Source organism: Haliotis rufescens, unplaced genomic scaffold, assembly GCF_023055435.1.
Source record: "Haliotis rufescens isolate VD_foot unplaced genomic scaffold, xgHalRufe1.0.p SCAF_103, whole genome shotgun sequence".
Lineage (NCBI taxonomy): Eukaryota > Metazoa > Mollusca > Gastropoda > Lepetellida > Haliotidae > Haliotis > Haliotis rufescens.
This window is the reverse complement of record NW_025963784.1, coordinates 718,607-736,733: the sequence shown is the minus strand read 5'-3', so window position 1 is coordinate 736,733 and position 18,127 is coordinate 718,607. Positions and strand designations below refer to the sequence as shown.

At 43.9% G+C, this 18,127-nt stretch overlaps 2 protein-coding genes and 1 pseudogene across 2 annotated transcripts; all 3 read right to left on the bottom strand.

Moving 5' to 3' along the window:
- Nucleotides 1–6,137: 6,137 nt before the first annotated feature.
- LOC125377904 (ankyrin repeat domain-containing protein 6-like) lies at nt 6,138–7,211 on the bottom strand. Its single transcript, XM_048391986.1, is given in 3 exon segments — nt 6,138–6,629; nt 6,660–6,915; nt 7,203–7,211. Coding segments are annotated over 3 exon segments (711 nt in total). The 3' UTR covers nt 6,138–6,183.
- A 130-nt stretch (nt 7,212–7,341) lies between these two features.
- Nucleotides 7,342–10,197, bottom strand: LOC125377903 (ankyrin-3-like; the record flags this gene model as incomplete). Its single annotated transcript, XM_048391985.1, has 3 exons — nt 9,517–10,197; nt 8,989–9,399; nt 7,342–7,707 (listed from the first exon to the last, which is right to left on the bottom strand). Coding segments are annotated over exons 1-3 (1,419 nt in total), but the record flags the coding sequence as incomplete, so codon positions are not given.
- A 78-nt stretch (nt 10,198–10,275) lies between these two features.
- Nucleotides 10,276–18,115, bottom strand: LOC125377902 (annotated as a pseudogene).
- Between the last annotated feature and the right edge of the window lie 12 nt (nt 18,116–18,127).

The window sequence follows — 18,127 nt, the reverse complement described above, 5'->3', positions numbered from 1 at the left end:
GAAGACCCACATTGAAGAAACTCTTCATTATGCCAGAAGATCGCAAAGAGTCAGAAAAGCCCACCCACTGCCATTGATTCCTCTTTGTGGATTTTTTTACTTTAACATCCTGAAACAAATTTTACCAACATAACAATATTTTATACTTCTTTTCATAAATAACAACGAAATTTATTTGTAATACATACACATGTATATTCAACAATTGAATGTCCATAAAAACATTATGATACAGCACAAAGACCATGAATTGCCTACACTTATTGCCACTTTTAGCAATGCAGCGCGAACTATTTCAAAAAATTTCCATTGATCACTGACGCCAAGGCCCGAATTGGGCGTTACCTGACTGCCTGGACTGCAGGTGGCGTGGCAGAGTAGGAAGCATGGTGGACCGAGAGAGTGGTTGACAAAGTACATTTCAGGTAATTTTTTACTTTCAATGTAGTGTTTTTGACTGATTTAAAGCACAGAATGTGTCCAAATGGTGTCTTCACGTTACGCCGACCTTTAGACATTTGGGGTCAAAATTAAGGTCGGCAAAACGCGAATAGTTGCAGTTGGGTTGTCACTGAGGATTAAGAGAACAATGGGATTAGCGCGTGTGATTTTAACTTTAAAAATCATAATAAATTTCAAAATCTTTTATCAGATGGACTTCGAAGTCGCTGCCAGGAATGCTGCCAAATCGCGGTTTCCTCGTGCCACATGGAAGGGATGCTTCTTCCACACTTTGCCCAGTGTGTATGGCGGAAGACCCAACAGTGCAACATGCAGAAAGACTACACTGACAGACCAGAGATTACAACGTTCGTCAGTCGGTGTGCAATAATGCCACTCATTCCTGTTGGCAATGTAAGTCGTAAACAGACCGTTAGATTAGATTCTATCAACTTGATATACGTAATATACATGTAAATGTGTAAAACTGACAGGATTACTTATATGCATTTTATCTTAAGGTTCCTTCAGCCATTTGCTAAGATATTTAACATATGGCTAGAAATTAAGTTGGTCTTTAAAACTTATTCAAGAATTTGGCTTCCCTTTTTTAATGTGAGTGCCCGATGCATGTAATTCTTGGTCACTATGTGGTTTATATTTTGGAAATGAAATTCAATGCATTCAAGTCTCCAAAAAAATTATCACAATTTCTTACCCCAAAGATCTAAACACAATTTTATTTATTACGTGTTACTTCATGTTTACACTGACAGCCATACAACAACCAGCTATATCGCGGAGTAAAATAGTTCCTCAAAAAGAGGTGACATGGGCGTATGGATGCACAACTTGCTCTTCAGAAACATCTTATGCAGCACATGTGTTCAAATCATATCCTCATTAGATGAGAAAGGTCTGTAAAGAACTACCTAATGTAAGTCAGTCACAATGACGGTGCGTCGTAATACATTTACATCAAGTACAAGACGTCAAAATGGCCGACCCGATGAACGTGACGGGAGAGATTTCCGAAGTTGTTAATGAACCTGTGGCGGTTAGATGTGTTAGTCATCGTTGATCAACTGGCCGATCATTGAAATGTGAATAAAGATGCGTCAAACAGACACAAATGGTAAATTCATAGATTGCCGGAGACGATCTGTGTCAGCCTGGATGAGGATCGAGTCGATTCTACGATAGTTTAGATGTGCATTTCTTCGTTTGTTCATTAGGATGGGCCGTAGCGAGTATATTCGTGAACAATCATGCAGTCACGCTCTCTGACATTTCTCAATGTATACTGAAACGCTGAGACCAAGAATAAAGGTTCTAAATGAATAGAAAGAACGGTTATGCATGTTTTCGTGCTGGGAATTCCCAGGGGTTTCCCAAGGAATGTGGAAGTAGTTCTTCAGTGTTTACGTCATTTCAAGAACACGGTCTCGTGAAAAAAATATGAACGTCAAACTGTGTCGTTCATACACTAATTAACGTCAATTTCGCGGTCATGTGACCGACCTCTCGCCCAATGGAAAAGCCGTATATCGTGTAAACTTCAAATTAAAACATTATTGCAATAAGGTTTTGATTAAGAAGACTTATAACCATCACGTTTTGATCGATCGTTCGTTTTATTAAGACAAAGCTGTAACTGTCCCTACATCTTGTACATAGTTTTGCCTCAACATGATGCATTTAATAATCAACGAATAATGGCACACCAGGAGTCACTTAATTCTATATATACACTGTGACAATAACTAGATATTTTTCACCAATCTGCGGTTAAGAGTATTCTCACAACCGGGAATGCTGGCTAGCTGACGTGGTTGTCGCATGTCATCGATCACGATTGCATGGATCGATGCTTAGATGGTTTTCATCGAAGTAGTAAACGTCTAAGCCCTGCATCACTTCGACTTTCCTCCCACATTAATCTGTCACATTATTAGTCAGACAAATTGATATAAATCATGTTTTTCAACCAATCAGATTAAAGAACACAATCTTATTTTTAGTATTCCAGCCTTGAGTTTCACACAATGTACCAATGAAGGGAATCGAACTCCCAGAACGAACGGACGCTTTAACCACTAGGCCACCTCTTCTCCCCAGAAAATTAAATGTTTATACGATTCTGTTAAATCATTTAAAGTTTTATTTAAAATATCAAAAAAAGAAGAATAAATGTTCAACATGGTATTTATAGACAGTGAAAAGTGTTCACTCAAAAATCATTCTCAGCTCCATGGAGAGTATACAAACAAAGCTGCCTGTTAGGCGCTAGAAGGTTAAGAACCACATTACCATCTCATCCTACCGGGTACCCATTCACTGCTGGGTGGAAAGAGGCACAATTCGCACAAAGTCATTTGCCCTAGGAGACGCCACATGTGTTACATGTCCTTCAGACGCCCTAGAAACTTTCGGGAGCCAAGCTGCCGAACAGTCACCCATCCAAAAACTCTCCGCCACCGACGTTGCTTAATTTCACCTGATTTGTAACCTGTGCGCAGTGCATAGGACCACGTACCACAATACCCCTTTCAAACAGTGAGTTGGTTTTGACACCGCTTTGAACAATATTCAAGTTGTATGTAGGACGAAAGACACTAGTATTCAGGTCTTAGACATTTACCGCTTTGGTGAAACCCACGATCCAGGTTATTGTGCTGACAAACTTAGAAACAGATATATTCGAATCCATGATTATGTGTTTTTAGCACGCTAAAGGGACGTAACTCTGCACAGCGAATTGCGGTGGCTCAGACTACTGTGACATCCATGCCCCCACCTCTAGGAAGAACGCCTAGGTAATGTTTGAAGGCATATACACAAGATATCAGCGCACATAAACTGTGAATTTTGAACATGTCTTTATGTCTGGCTCAGTAACTTAGTAGTGTGTCATCATTAACCGCCATCAGTCACTGGTTTGTCTGGTCCATTCTTGATCATATACAGACTGCTGTCATATAGCTCTAGATATAATGTAGTGCCTAGAGTGACAGAAAGACTGTTATTTATAGTCGACTGAAACTAGTTTTGCGCACTTTGAAAGCTTTTGGAATGAATGACTCATGACTCATGACTCAAATAACTGTGTTTGACAAAAACCTTTGCTAACTATGTCTCCAAGCGGTAGTTATATTTTAATGGGGTCAAACCTTGACAATCTCCATTAAATTTATTTTAGCTCCTTAAGTTCTCAGTTAGAAGGGTAATTCCAGTAAATGTGTTTAATAACATTAGAAATCAGTGTTCCAGTTCAGCGTCTTTATTTTAGGGTGCACGGGTGGCCCAGTCGTCCAAGGCGCCGCGATTCGCTGTGCAGATTTGCGTCCCTTGGACACGCCAGAAACCTATGATTGTGGGTTCGAATCCCAGTTCGCCCGGTTTGTTTCTAGGTTTGTCAGCACCATACCCGTGCTCATGGGTTTCACCGAAGTGGTAAATGTCTCAGACCTGCATCACTTCGGCCGTTCCTCCCACATCAAGCTGACACGCCGAAATGGAATACTGTTAAAAGTGGCGTAAAAACCAACTCACTCTTTATTTTAGGAAGACCACAAAATGTATCGGGTGTTCAGGTACGCGGACTTGGTTGATGCGTGTCGTCATATCCCAATATCGAGGAGCATGCGCATAATGTTAATCACTGGATTGTATAGTCAAGATTCGATTATTTAGACCGCCGTCATACAGCTGGAATACTGCTGAGTGCGGCGTAAAACAACAAACAAAATAATCCATGTTGTCTTCTAAGCTGTGTACTGAACAAGTAAATGTGATTGCAAGGTCTGACACGTGTCATTATGATTACAAAACAAACTTTCAACTACATATGGCGGAGATTATAAGACAAAATACATGACCACAGCTCAACATTATTATAACATATAATTGTAAAACGATTGAAAAGCAATAATTTATTTGCATTCATTATTGTTGTGGTAATACATGTTATTGTCCATGTGTGTAAAATATACTTCAAGCATGAGCCAAATTGTGCTTTCTGTTAATTACAATGGAAAGTTCAGAGAATTCCCAGTTGTCCTTGGTACTGCCCCGTTAGGGACTGAGACGTTCCTGTCAAAGGAATTGGCTGCCCACGTCCTGGAAGGTGTGGGAATTCCTGGCGGTTTCTGAATGTAGATGATATTCAAGGGAGACATGACTTGTCCTGGCATGGAAGCGTTCATATCCGGTTGCAGAGCGGAAAGGAAATCAGATGGTGGAGGAACAGCTGGTATTGTTCGGGGATATGTCGTTGTAGGGAAGCCACAGTTCATCTGTGTATTGGAACTGCCGGCGACACCTCCTCGAGGCTCGATTGGAACAATGTTTAAGGGTCCCGTCGTTGGTCTTGGCACGATGGGGTTTCTGTGTGTAAAGGGAATATTAGATACCCAACCTGACGGTTGACTGTCCAGTACACACGTGGGCGCTTGTAAGGTTATAGTATCACCATAACCATGGCCTAGTCTTGTGCAATACTGTTCACTTCCTTGCTGTTGGACATTGAAGCTAGTTTTTCCCCAAGCAGACGGTGATTGTGTGTTAGAAGGCATTTCTTCCACATTCGTATGTTGGATTCTGTTATTGTCATTGGATAAGTTGGCGAAACTTGTTTTGGTATATCTCCCAAGGGTAGGTCTGGCTGTGTTTGAGAGTTTCCAACATTTTCACTTGATCAGAAGTGCGGCTACAGATTCATGTCCATTCTGACAAACTAGATGTAATGCCGCCCGTCTGTTCTTATTTACAGCTGTAATGCTTACACCATTCTTGATCAGAAGTGCGGCTACAGATTCATGTCCATTCTGACAAGCTTGATGTAATGCCGTCCGTCTGTTCTTATTTACAGCTGTAATGCTTGCACCATTCTTTATCAGAAGTGCGGCTACAGATTCATGTCCATTCTGACAAACAAGATGTAATGCCGTCCATCCGCCCTTGCATTCTGCTGTAACACTTGCACCATTCTTGATCAGAAGTGCGGCTACAGATTCATGTCCATTCTGACAAGCTAGATGTAGTGACGTCACTCCATGTGTCGTTAATGCTGTAACACTTGCACCATTCTTGATCAGAAGTGCAGCTACAGATTCATGTCCATTATGAGAAGCTACATATAGTGCCGTCCATCCGTCCCTGTCCTCAGCTGTAACACTTGCACCATTCTTGATCAGAAGTTGCGGCTACAGATTCATGTCCATTCTGACAAACAAGATGTAATGCCGTCCATCCGCCCTTGCATTCTGCTGTAACACTTGCACCATTCTTGATCAGAAGTGCGGCTACAGATTCATGTCCATTATGAGAAGCTACATATAGTGCCGTCCATCCGTCCCTGTCCTCAGCTGTAACACTTGCACCATTCTTGATCAGAAGTGCGGCTACAGATTCATGTCCTTTATGACAAGCTAGATGTAATGCCGTCCGTCTGTTCTTATTTACAGGTGTAATGCTTGCACCATTCTTGATCAGAAGTGCGGATACAGATTCATGTCCATTCTGACAAGCTAGATGTAGTGCCGTCACTCCATGTGTCGTTACTGCTGCAACACTTGCACCATTCTTGATCAGAAGTGTACCTACAGATTCATGTCCATTCTGACCAGCTAGATGTAATGCCGTCCGTCTGTTCTTATTTACAGCGGTAATGCTTGCACCATTCTTGATCAGAAGTGCGGCTACAGATTCATGTCCATTCTCACAACCTAGATGTAATGCCGTCTATCCGTCCTTGTCCTCAGCTGTAATGCTTGCACCATTCTTGATCACAAGTGCGGCTACAGATTCATGTCCATTCTGACAAGCTAGATGTAGTGTCGTCACTCCATGTGTCGTTACTGCTGTAATATTTGCACCATCCTTGATCAGAAGTGCGGCTACAGATTCATGTCCATTCTGAAGAGCTAGATGTAATGCCGTCTATCCGTCCTTGTCCTCAGCTGTAACACTTGCACCATTCTTGATCAGAAGTGCGGCTACAGATTCATGTCCATTCTGACAAGCTAGATGTAATGCCGTCCGTCTGTTCTTATTTACAGCTGTAATGCTTGCACCATTCTTGATCAGAAGTGCGGCTAAAGATTCATGTCCATTCTGACAAGCCAGATGTAATGCCGTCCGTCTGTTCTTATTTACAGCTGTAATACTTGCACCATTCTTGATCAGAAGTGCGGCTACAGATTCATGTCCATTCTCACAAGCTAAGTGTAATGCCGTCCATCCGTCCTTGTGTTCTGCTGTAACACTTGCACCATTCTTGATCAGAAGTGCGGCTAAAGATTCATGTCCATTCTGACAAGCTCGATGTATTACCGTCCGTCTTTTCTTATTTACAGCTGTAATACTTGCACCATTCTTGATCAGAAGTGCGGCTACAGATCCATGACCATTGTCACAAGCTAGATGTAGTGCCGTCACTCCATGTGTCGTTACTGCTGTAACACTTGCACCATCCTTGATCAGAAGTGCGGCTACAGATTCATGTCCATTCTGAAGAGCTAGATGTAATGCCGTCTATCCGTCCTTGTCCTCAGCTGTAACACTTGCACCATTCTTGATCAGAAGTGCGGCTACAGATTCATGTCCATTCTGACAAGCTAGATGTAATGCCGTCCGTCTGTTCTTATTTACAGCTGTAATGCTTGCACCATTCTTGATCAGAAGTGCGGCTAAAGATTCATGTCCATTCTGACAAGCCAGATGTAATGCCGTCCGTCTGTTCTTATTTACAGCTGTAATACTTGCACCATTCTTGATCAGAAGTGCGGCTACAGATTCATGTCCATTCTCACAATCTAAGTGTAATGCCGTCCATCCGTCCTTGTGTTCTGCTGTAACACTTGCACCATTCTTGATCAGAAGTGCGGCTAAAGATTCATGTCCATTCTGACAAGCTCGATGTAATACCGTCCGTCTTTTCTTATTTACAGCTGTAATACTTGCACAATTCTTGATCAGAAGTGCGGCTACAGATTCATGACCATTGTCACAAGCTAGATGTAGTGACGTCACTCCATGTGTCGTTACTGCTGTAACACTTGCACCATTCTTGATCAGAAGTGCAGCTACAGATTCATGTCCATTCTGACAACCTAGATATAATGCCGTCCATCCGCCCTTGTCCTCAGCTGTAACACTTGCACCATTCTTGATCAGAAGTGCGGCTACAGATTCATGTCCATTCTGACAAGCTAGTTGTAGTGCCGTCACTCCATGTCTCGTTAATGCTGTAACACTTGCACCATCCTTGATCAGAAGTGCAGCTACAGATTCATGTCCATTCTGACAAGCTGGATGTAATGCCGTCCATCCGTCCTTGTCCTCAGCTGTAACACTTGCACCATTCTTGATCAGAAGTGCGGCTACAGATTCATGTCCATTCTGACAACCTAGATGTAATGCCGTCCATCCGCCCTTGTCCTCAGCTGTAACACTTGCACCATTCTTGATCAGAAGTGCGGCTACAGATTCATGTCCATTCTGACAAGCTAGTTGTAGTGCCGTCACTCCATGTCTCGTTAATGCTGTAACACTTGCACCATCCTTGATCAGAAGTGCAGCTACAGATTCAGGTCCTTTATGACATGCTAGATGTAATGCCGTCCGTCTGTTCTTATTTACAGGTGTAATGCTTGCACCATTCTTGATCAGAAGTGCGGATACAGATTCATGTCCATTCTGACAAGCTAGATGTAGTGCCGTCACTCCATGTGTCGTTACTGCTGCAACACTTGCACCATTCTTGATCAGAAGTGCAGCTACAGATTCATGTCCATTCTGACAAGCTAGATGTAATGCCGTCCGTCTGTTCTTATTTACAGCGGTAATGCTTGCACCATTCTTGATCAGAAGTGCGGCTACAGATTCATGTCCATTCTCACAACCTAGATGTAATGCCGTCTATCCGTCCTTGTCCTCAGCTGCAATGCTTGCACCATTCTTGATCAGAAGTGCGGCTACAGATTCATGTCCATTCTGACAAGCTAGATGTAATGCCGTCCATCCGCCCTTGCATTCTGCTGTAACACTTGCACCATTCTTGATCAGAAGTGCGGCTACAGATTCATGTCCATTATGAGAAGCTACATATAGTGCCGTCCATCCGTCCCTGTCCTCAGCTGTAACACTTGCACCATTCTTGATCAGAAGTGCAGCTACAGATTCAGGTCCTTTATGACATGCTAGATGTAATGCCGTCCGTCTGTTCTTATTTACAGGTGTAATGCTTGCACCATTCTTGATCAGAAGTGCGGATACAGATTCATGTCCATTCTGACAAGCTAGATGTAGTGCCGTCACTCCATGTGTCGTTACTGCTGCAACACTTGCACCATTCTTGATCAGAAGTGCAGCTACAGATTCATGTCCATTCTGACAAGCTAGATGTAATGCCGTCCGTCTGTTCTTATTTACAGCGGTAATGCTTGCACCATTCTTGATCAGAAGTGCGGCTACAGATTCATGTCCATTCTCACAACCTAGATGTAATGCCGTCTATCCGTCATTGTCCTCAGCTGCAATGCTTGCACCATTCTTGATCAGAAGTGCGGCTACAGATTCATGTCCATTCTGACAAGCTAGATGTAGTGTCGTCACTCCATGTGTCGTTACTGCTGTAATACTTGCACCATCCTTGATCAGAAGTGCGGCTACAGATTCATGTCCATTCTGACAAGCTAGATGTAATGCCGTCAATCCGTCCTTGTCCTCAGCTGCAATGCTTGCACCATTCTTGATCAGAAGTGCGGCTACAGATTCATGTCCATTCTGACAAGCTAGATGTAATGCCGTCCGTCTGTTCTTATTTACAGCTGTAATGCTTGCACCATTCTTGATCAGAAGTGCAGCTAAAGATTCATGTCCATTCTGACAAGCTAGATGTAATGCCGTCCGTCTGTTCTTATTTACAGCTGTAATACTTGCACCATTCTTGATCAGAAGTGCGGCTACAGATTCATGTCCATTCTGACAAGCTAGATGTAATGCCGTCCATCCGTCCTTGTGTTCTGCTGTAACACTTGCACCATTCTTGATCAGAAGTGCGGCTACAGATTCATGTCCATTCTGACAAGCTCGATGTAATACCGTCCGTCTTTTCTTATTTACAGCTGTAATACTTCCACCATTCTTGATCAGAAGTGCGGCTACAGATTCATGACCATTGTCACAAGCTAGATGTAGTGCCGTCACTCCATGTGTCGTTACTGCTGTAACACTTGCACCATCCTTGATCAGAAGTGCGGCTACAGATTCATGTCCATTCTGACAACTTAGATATAATGCCGTCCATCCGCCCTTGTCCTCAGCTGTAACACTTGCACCATTCTTGATCAGAAGTGCGGCTACAGATTCATGTCCATTCTGACAAGCTAGATGTAATGCCGTCAATCCGTCCTTGTATTCTGCTTTAACACTTGCACCATTCTTGATCAGAAGTGCGGCTACGGATTCATGTCCATTCTGACAAGCTAGATGTAATGCCGTCAATCCGTCCTTGCATTCTGCTGTAACACTTGCACCATTCTTGATCAGAAGTGCAGCTATAGATTCATGTCCATTCTGACAACCTAGATGTAATGCCGTCAATCCGTCCTTGTCCTCAGCTGTAATGCTTGCACCATTCTTGATCAGAAGTGCGGCTACAGATTCATGTCCATTCTGACAAGCTAGATGTATGCCGTCAATCCGTCCTTGCATTCTGCTGTAACACTAGCACCATTCTTGATCAGAAGTGCAGCTACAGATTCATGTCCATTCTGACAAGCTAGATGTAATGCCTTCCGTCTGTTCTTATTTACAGCTGTAATGCTTGCATCATTCTTGATCAGAAGTGCGGATACAGATTCATGTCCATTCTCACAACCTAGATGTAATGCCGTCCATCCGTCCTTGTCCTCAGATGTAATGCTTGCACCATTCTTGATCAGAAGTGCGGCTACAGATTCATGTCTATTCTGACAAGCTAGATGTAATGCCGTCAATCCGTCCTTGTATTCTGCTGTAACACTTGCACCATTTTTGATCAGAAGTGCGGCTACAGATTCATGTCCATTCTCACAACCTAGATGTAATGCCGTCCATCCGTCCTTGTCCTGAACCGTAATGCTTGCACCATTCTTGATCAGAAGTGCGGATACAGATTCATGTCCCTTCTGACAAGCTAAATGTAGTGCCGTCACTCCATGTGTCGTTAATGCTGTAACACTTGCACCATTCTTGATCAGAAGTGCAGCTACAGATTCATGCCCATTGTCACAAGCTAGATGTAGTGCCGTCACTCCATGTGTCGTTCCTGCTGCAACACTTGCACCATTCTTGATCAGAAGTGCAGCTACAGATTCATGTCCATTCTGACAAGCTAGATGTAATGCCGTCCGTCTGTTCTTATTTACAGCTGTAATGCTTGCACCATTCTTGATCAGAAGTGCGGCTACAGATTCATGTCCATTCTGACAAGCTAGATGTAATGCCGTCCATCCGTCATTGTCCTCAGCTGTAATGCTTGCACCATTCTTGATCAGAAGTGCGGCTACAGATTCATGACCATTGTCACAAGCTAGATGTAGTGCCGTCACTCCATGTGTCGTTACTGCTGTAACACTTGCACCATTCTTGATCAGAAGTGCAGCTACAGATTCATGTCCATTCTGACAACCTAGATATAATGCCGTCCATCCGCCCTTGTCCTCAGCTGTAACACTTGCACCATTCTTGATCAGAAGTGCGGCTACAGATTCATGTCCATTCTGACAAGCTAGTTGTAGTGCCGTCACTCCATGTCTCGTTAATGCTGTAACACTTGCACCATCCTTGATCAGAAGTGCAGCTACAGATTCATGTCCATTCTGACAAGCTGGATGTAATGCCGTCCATCCGTCCTTGTCCTCAGCTGTAACACTTGCACCATTCTTGATCAGAAGTGCGGCTACAGATTCATGTCCATTCTGACTAGCTTGATGTAGTTCCGTCCGTCCTTCCTTGTCCTCAGCTGTAATACTTGCACCATTCTTGATCAGAAGTGCGGCTACAGATTCATGACCATTGTCACAAGCTAGATGTAGTGCCGTCACTCCATGTGTCGTTACTGCTGTAACACTTGCACCATTCTTGATCAGAAGTGCAGCTACAGATTCATGTCCATTCTGACAACCTAGATGTAATGCCGTCCATCCGCCCTTGTCCTCAGCTGTAACACTTGCACCATTCTTGATCAGAAGTGCGGCTACAGATTCATGTCCATTCTGACAAGCTAGTTGTAGTGCCGTCACTCCATGTCTCGTTAATGCTGTAACACTTGCACCATCCTTGATCAGAAGTGCAGCTACAGATTCAGGTCCTTTATGACATGCTAGATGTAATGCCGTCCGTCTGTTCTTATTTACAGGTGTAATGCTTGCACCATTCTTGATCAGAAGTGCGGATACAGATTCATGTCCATTCTGACAAGCTAGATGTAGTGCCGTCACTCCATGTGTCGTTACTGCTGCAACACTTGCACCATTCTTGATCAGAAGTGCAGCTACAGATTCATGTCCATTCTGACAAGCTAGATGTAATGCCGTCCGTCTGTTCTTATTTACAGCGGTAATGCTTGCACCATTCTTGATCAGAAGTGCGGCTACAGATTCATGTCCATTCTCACAACCTAGATGTAATGCCGTCTATCCGTCCTTGTCCTCAGCTGCAATGCTTGCACCATTCTTGATCAGAAGTGCGGCTACAGATTCATGTCCATTCTGACAAGCTAGATGTAATGCCGTCCATCCGCCCTTGCATTCTGCTGTAACACTTGCACCATTCTTGATCAGAAGTGCGGCTACAGATTCATGTCCATTATGAGAAGCTACATATAGTGCCGTCCATCCGTCCCTGTCCTCAGCTGTAACACTTGCACCATTCTTGATCAGAAGTGCAGCTACAGATTCAGGTCCTTTATGACATGCTAGATGTAATGCCGTCCGTCTGTTCTTATTTACAGGTGTAATGCTTGCACCATTCTTGATCAGAAGTGCGGATACAGATTCATGTCCATTCTGACAAGCTAGATGTAGTGCCGTCACTCCATGTGTCGTTACTGCTGCAACACTTGCACCATTCTTGATCAGAAGTGCAGCTACAGATTCATGTCCATTCTGACAAGCTAGATGTAATGCCGTCCGTCTGTTCTTATTTACAGCGGTAATGCTTGCACCATTCTTGATCAGAAGTGCGGCTACAGATTCATGTCCATTCTCACAACCTAGATGTAATGCCGTCTATCCGTCCTTGTCCTCAGCTGCAATGCTTGCACCATTCTTGATCAGAAGTGCGGCTACAGATTCATGTCCATTCTGACAAGCTAGATGTAGTGTCGTCACTCCATGTGTCGTTACTGCTGTAATACTTGCACCATCCTTGATCAGAAGTGCGGCTACAGATTCATGTCCATTCTGACAAGCTAGATGTAATGCCGTCAATCCGTCCTTGTCCTCAGCTGCAATGCTTGCACCATTCTTGATCAGAAGTGCGGCTACAGATTCATGTCCATTCTGACAAGCTAGATGTAATGCCGTCCGTCTGTTCTTATTTACAGCTGTAATGCTTGCACCATTCTTGATCAGAAGTGCAGCTAAAGATTCATGTCCATTCTGACAAGCTAGATGTAATGCCGTCCGTCTGTTCTTATTTACAGCTGTAATACTTGCACCATTCTTGATCAGAAGTGCGGCTACAGATTCATGTCCATTCTGACAAGCTAGATGTAATGCCGTCCATCCGTCCTTGTGTTCTGCTGTAACACTTGCACCATTCTTGATCAGAAGTGCGGCTACAGATTCATGTCCATTCTGACAAGCTCGATGTAATACCGTCCGTCTTTTCTTATTTACAGCTGTAATACTTCCACCATTCTTGATCAGAAGTGCGGCTACAGATTCATGACCATTGTCACAAGCTAGATGTAGTGCCGTCACTCCATGTGTCGTTACTGCTGTAACACTTGCACCATCCTTGATCAGAAGTGCGGCTACAGATTCATGTCCATTCTGACAACTTAGATATAATGCCGTCCATCCGCCCTTGTCCTCAGCTGTAACACTTGCACCATTCTTGATCAGAAGTGCGGCTACAGATTCATGTCCATTCTGACAAGCTAGATGTAATGCCGTCAATCCGTCCTTGTATTCTGCTTTAACACTTGCACCATTCTTGATCAGAAGTGCGGCTACGGATTCATGTCCATTCTGACAAGCTAGATGTAATGCCGTCAATCCGTCCTTGCATTCTGCTGTAACACTTGCACCATTCTTGATCAGAAGTGCAGCTATAGATTCATGTCCATTCTGACAACCTAGATGTAATGCCGTCAATCCGTCCTTGTCCTCAGCTGTAATGCTTGCACCATTCTTGATCAGAAGTGCGGCTACAGATTCATGTCCATTCTGACAAGCTAGATGTATGCCGTCAATCCGTCCTTGCATTCTGCTGTAACACTAGCACCATTCTTGATCAGAAGTGCAGCTACAGATTCATGTCCATTCTGACAAGCTAGATGTAATGCCTTCCGTCTGTTCTTATTTACAGCTGTAATGCTTGCATCATTCTTGATCAGAAGTGCGGATACAGATTCATGTCCATTCTCACAACCTAGATGTAATGCCGTCCATCCGTCCTTGTCCTCAGATGTAATGCTTGCACCATTCTTGATCAGAAGTGCGGCTACAGATTCATGTCTATTCTGACAAGCTAGATGTAATGCCGTCAATCCGTCCTTGTATTCTGCTGTAACACTTGCACCATTCTTGATCAGAAGTGCGGATACAGATTCATGTCCATTCTCACAACCTAGATGTAATGCCGTCCATCCGTCCTTGTCCTCAGATGTAATGCTTGCACCATTCTTGATCAGAAGTGCGGCTACAGATTCATGTCCATTCTCACAACCTAGATGTAATGCCGTCCATCCGTCCTTGTCCTGAACCGTAATGCTTGCACCATTCTTGATCAGAAGTGCGGATACAGATTCATGTCCCTTCTGACAAGCTAAATGTAGTGCCGTCACTCCATGTGTCGTTAATGCTGTAACACTTGCACCATTCTTGATCAGAAGTGCAGCTACAGATTCATGCCCATTGTCACAAGCTAGATGTAGTGCCGTCACTCCATGTGTCGTTCCTGCTGCAACACTTGCACCATTCTTGATCAGAAGTGCAGCTACAGATTCATGTCCATTCTGACAAGCTAGATGTAATGCCGTCCGTCTGTTCTTATTTACAGCTGTAATGCTTGCACCATTCTTGATCAGAAGTGCGGCTACAGATTCATGTCCATTCTGACAAGCTAGATGTAATGCCGTCCATCCGTCATTGTCCTCAGCTGTAATGCTTGCACCATTCTTGATCAGAAGTGCGGCTACAGATTCATGTCCATTCTGACAAGCTAGATGTAATGCTGTCAATCCGTCATTGTATTCTGCTGTAACACTTGCACCATTCTTGATCAGAAGTGCAGCTACAGATTCATGTCCATTCTGACAAGCTAGATGTAATGCCGTCCGTCTGTTCTTATTTACAGCTGTAATGCTTGCACCATTCTTGATCAGAAGTGCGGCTACAGATTCATGTCCATTCTGACAAGCTAGATGTAATGCCGTCCATCCGTCATTGTCCTCAGCTGTAATGCTTGCACCATTCTTGATCAGAAGTGCGGCTACAGATTCATGACCATTGTCACAAGCTAGATGTAGTGCCGTCACTCCATGTGTCGTTACTGCTGTAACACTTGCACCATTCTTGATCAGAAGTGCAGCTACAGATTCATGTCCATTCTGACAACCTAGATATAATGCCGTCCATCCGCCCTTGTCCTCAGCTGTAACACTTGCACCATTCTTGATCAGAAGTGCGGCTACAGATTCATGTCCATTCTGACAAGCTAGTTGTAGTGCCGTCACTCCATGTCTCGTTAATGCTGTAACACTTGCACCATCCTTGATCAGAAGTGCAGCTACAGATTCATGTCCATTCTGACAAGCTGGATGTAATGCCGTCCATCCGTCCTTGTCCTCAGCTGTAACACTTGCACCATTCTTGATCAGAAGTGCGGCTACAGATTCATGTCCATTCTGACTAGCTTGATGTAGTTCCGTCCGTCCTTCCTTGTCCTCAGCTGTAATACTTGCACCATTCTTGATCAGAAGTGCGGCTACAGATTCATGACCATTGTCACAAGCTAGATGTAGTGCCGTCACTCCATGTGTCGTTACTGCTGTAACACTTGCACCATTCTTGATCAGAAGTGCAGCTACAGATTCATGTCCATTCTGACAACCTAGATGTAATGCCGTCCATCCGCCCTTGTCCTCAGCTGTAACACTTGCACCATTCTTGATCAGAAGTGCGGCTACAGATTCATGTCCATTCTGACAAGCTAGTTGTAGTGCCGTCACTCCATGTCTCGTTAATGCTGTAACACTTGCACCATCCTTGATCAGAAGTGCAGCTACAGATTCAGGTCCTTTATGACATGCTAGATGTAATGCCGTCCGTCTGTTCTTATTTACAGGTGTAATGCTTGCACCATTCTTGATCAGAAGTGCGGATACAGATTCATGTCCATTCTGACAAGCTAGATGTAGTGCCGTCACTCCATGTGTCGTTACTGCTGCAACACTTGCACCATTCTTGATCAGAAGTGCAGCTACAGATTCATGTCCATTCTGACAAGCTAGATGTAATGCCGTCCGTCTGTTCTTATTTACAGCGGTAATGCTTGCACCATTCTTGATCAGAAGTGCGGCTACAGATTCATGTCCATTCTCACAACCTAGATGTAATGCCGTCTATCCGTCCTTGTCCTCAGCTGCAATGCTTGCACCATTCTTGATCAGAAGTGCGGCTACAGATTCATGTCCATTCTGACAAGCTAGATGTAATGCCGTCCATCCGCCCTTGCATTCTGCTGTAACACTTGCACCATTCTTGATCAGAAGTGCGGCTACAGATTCATGTCCATTATGAGAAGCTACATATAGTGCCGTCCATCCGTCCCTGTCCTCAGCTGTAACACTTGCACCATTCTTGATCAGAAGTGCAGCTACAGATTCAGGTCCTTTATGACATGCTAGATGTAATGCCGTCCGTCTGTTCTTATTTACAGGTGTAATGCTTGCACCATTCTTGATCAGAAGTGCGGATACAGATTCATGTCCATTCTGACAAGCTAGATGTAGTGCCGTCACTCCATGTGTCGTTACTGCTGCAACACTTGCACCATTCTTGATCAGAAGTGCAGCTACAGATTCATGTCCATTCTGACAAGCTAGATGTAATGCCGTCCGTCTGTTCTTATTTACAGCGGTAATGCTTGCACCATTCTTGATCAGAAGTGCGGCTACAGATTCATGTCCATTCTCACAACCTAGATGTAATGCCGTCTATCCGTCCTTGTCCTCAGCTGCAATGCTTGCACCATTCTTGATCAGAAGTGCGGCTACAGATTCATGTCCATTCTGACAAGCTAGATGTAGTGTCGTCACTCCATGTGTCGTTACTGCTGTAATACTTGCACCATCCTTGATCAGAAGTGCGGCTACAGATTCATGTCCATTCTGACAAGCTAGATGTAATGCCGTCAATCCGTCCTTGTCCTCAGCTGCAATGCTTGCACCATTCTTGATCAGAAGTGCGGCTACAGATTCATGTCCATTCTGACAAGCTAGATGTAATGCCGTCCGTCTGTTCTTATTTACAGCTGTAATGCTTGCACCATTCTTGATCAGAAGTGCAGCTAAAGATTCATGTCCATTCTGACAAGCTAGATGTAATGCCGTCCGTCTGTTCTTATTTACAGCTGTAATACTTGCACCATTCTTGATCAGAAGTGCGGCTACAGATTCATGTCCATTCTGACAAGCTAGATGTAATGCCGTCCATCCGTCCTTGTGTTCTGCTGTAACACTTGCACCATTCTTGATCAGAAGTGCGGCTACAGATTCATGTCCATTCTGACAAGCTCGATGTAATACCGTCCGTCTTTTCTTATTTACAGCTGTAATACTTCCACCATTCTTGATCAGAAGTGCGGCTACAGATTCATGACCATTGTCACAAGCTAGATGTAGTGCCGTCACTCCATGTGTCGTTACTGCTGTAACACTTGCACCATCCTTGATCAGAAGTGCGGCTACAGATTCATGTCCATTCTGACAACTTAGATATAATGCCGTCCATCCGCCCTTGTCCTCAGCTGTAACACTTGCACCATTCTTGATCAGAAGTGCGGCTACAGATTCATGTCCATTCTGACAAGCTAGATGTAATGCCGTCAATCCGTCCTTGTATTCTGCTTTAACACTTGCACCATTCTTGATCAGAAGTGCGGCTACGGATTCATGTCCATTCTGACAAGCTAGATGTAATGCCGTCAATCCGTCCTTGCATTCTGCTGTAACACTTGCACCATTCTTGATCAGAAGTGCAGCTATAGATTCATGTCCATTCTGACAACCTAGATGTAATGCCGTCAATCCGTCCTTGTCCTCAGCTGTAATGCTTGCACCATTCTTGATCAGAAGTGCGGCTACAGATTCATGTCCATTCTGACAAGCTAGATGTATGCCGTCAATCCGTCCTTGCATTCTGCTGTAACACTAGCACCATTCTTGATCAGAAGTGCAGCTACAGATTCA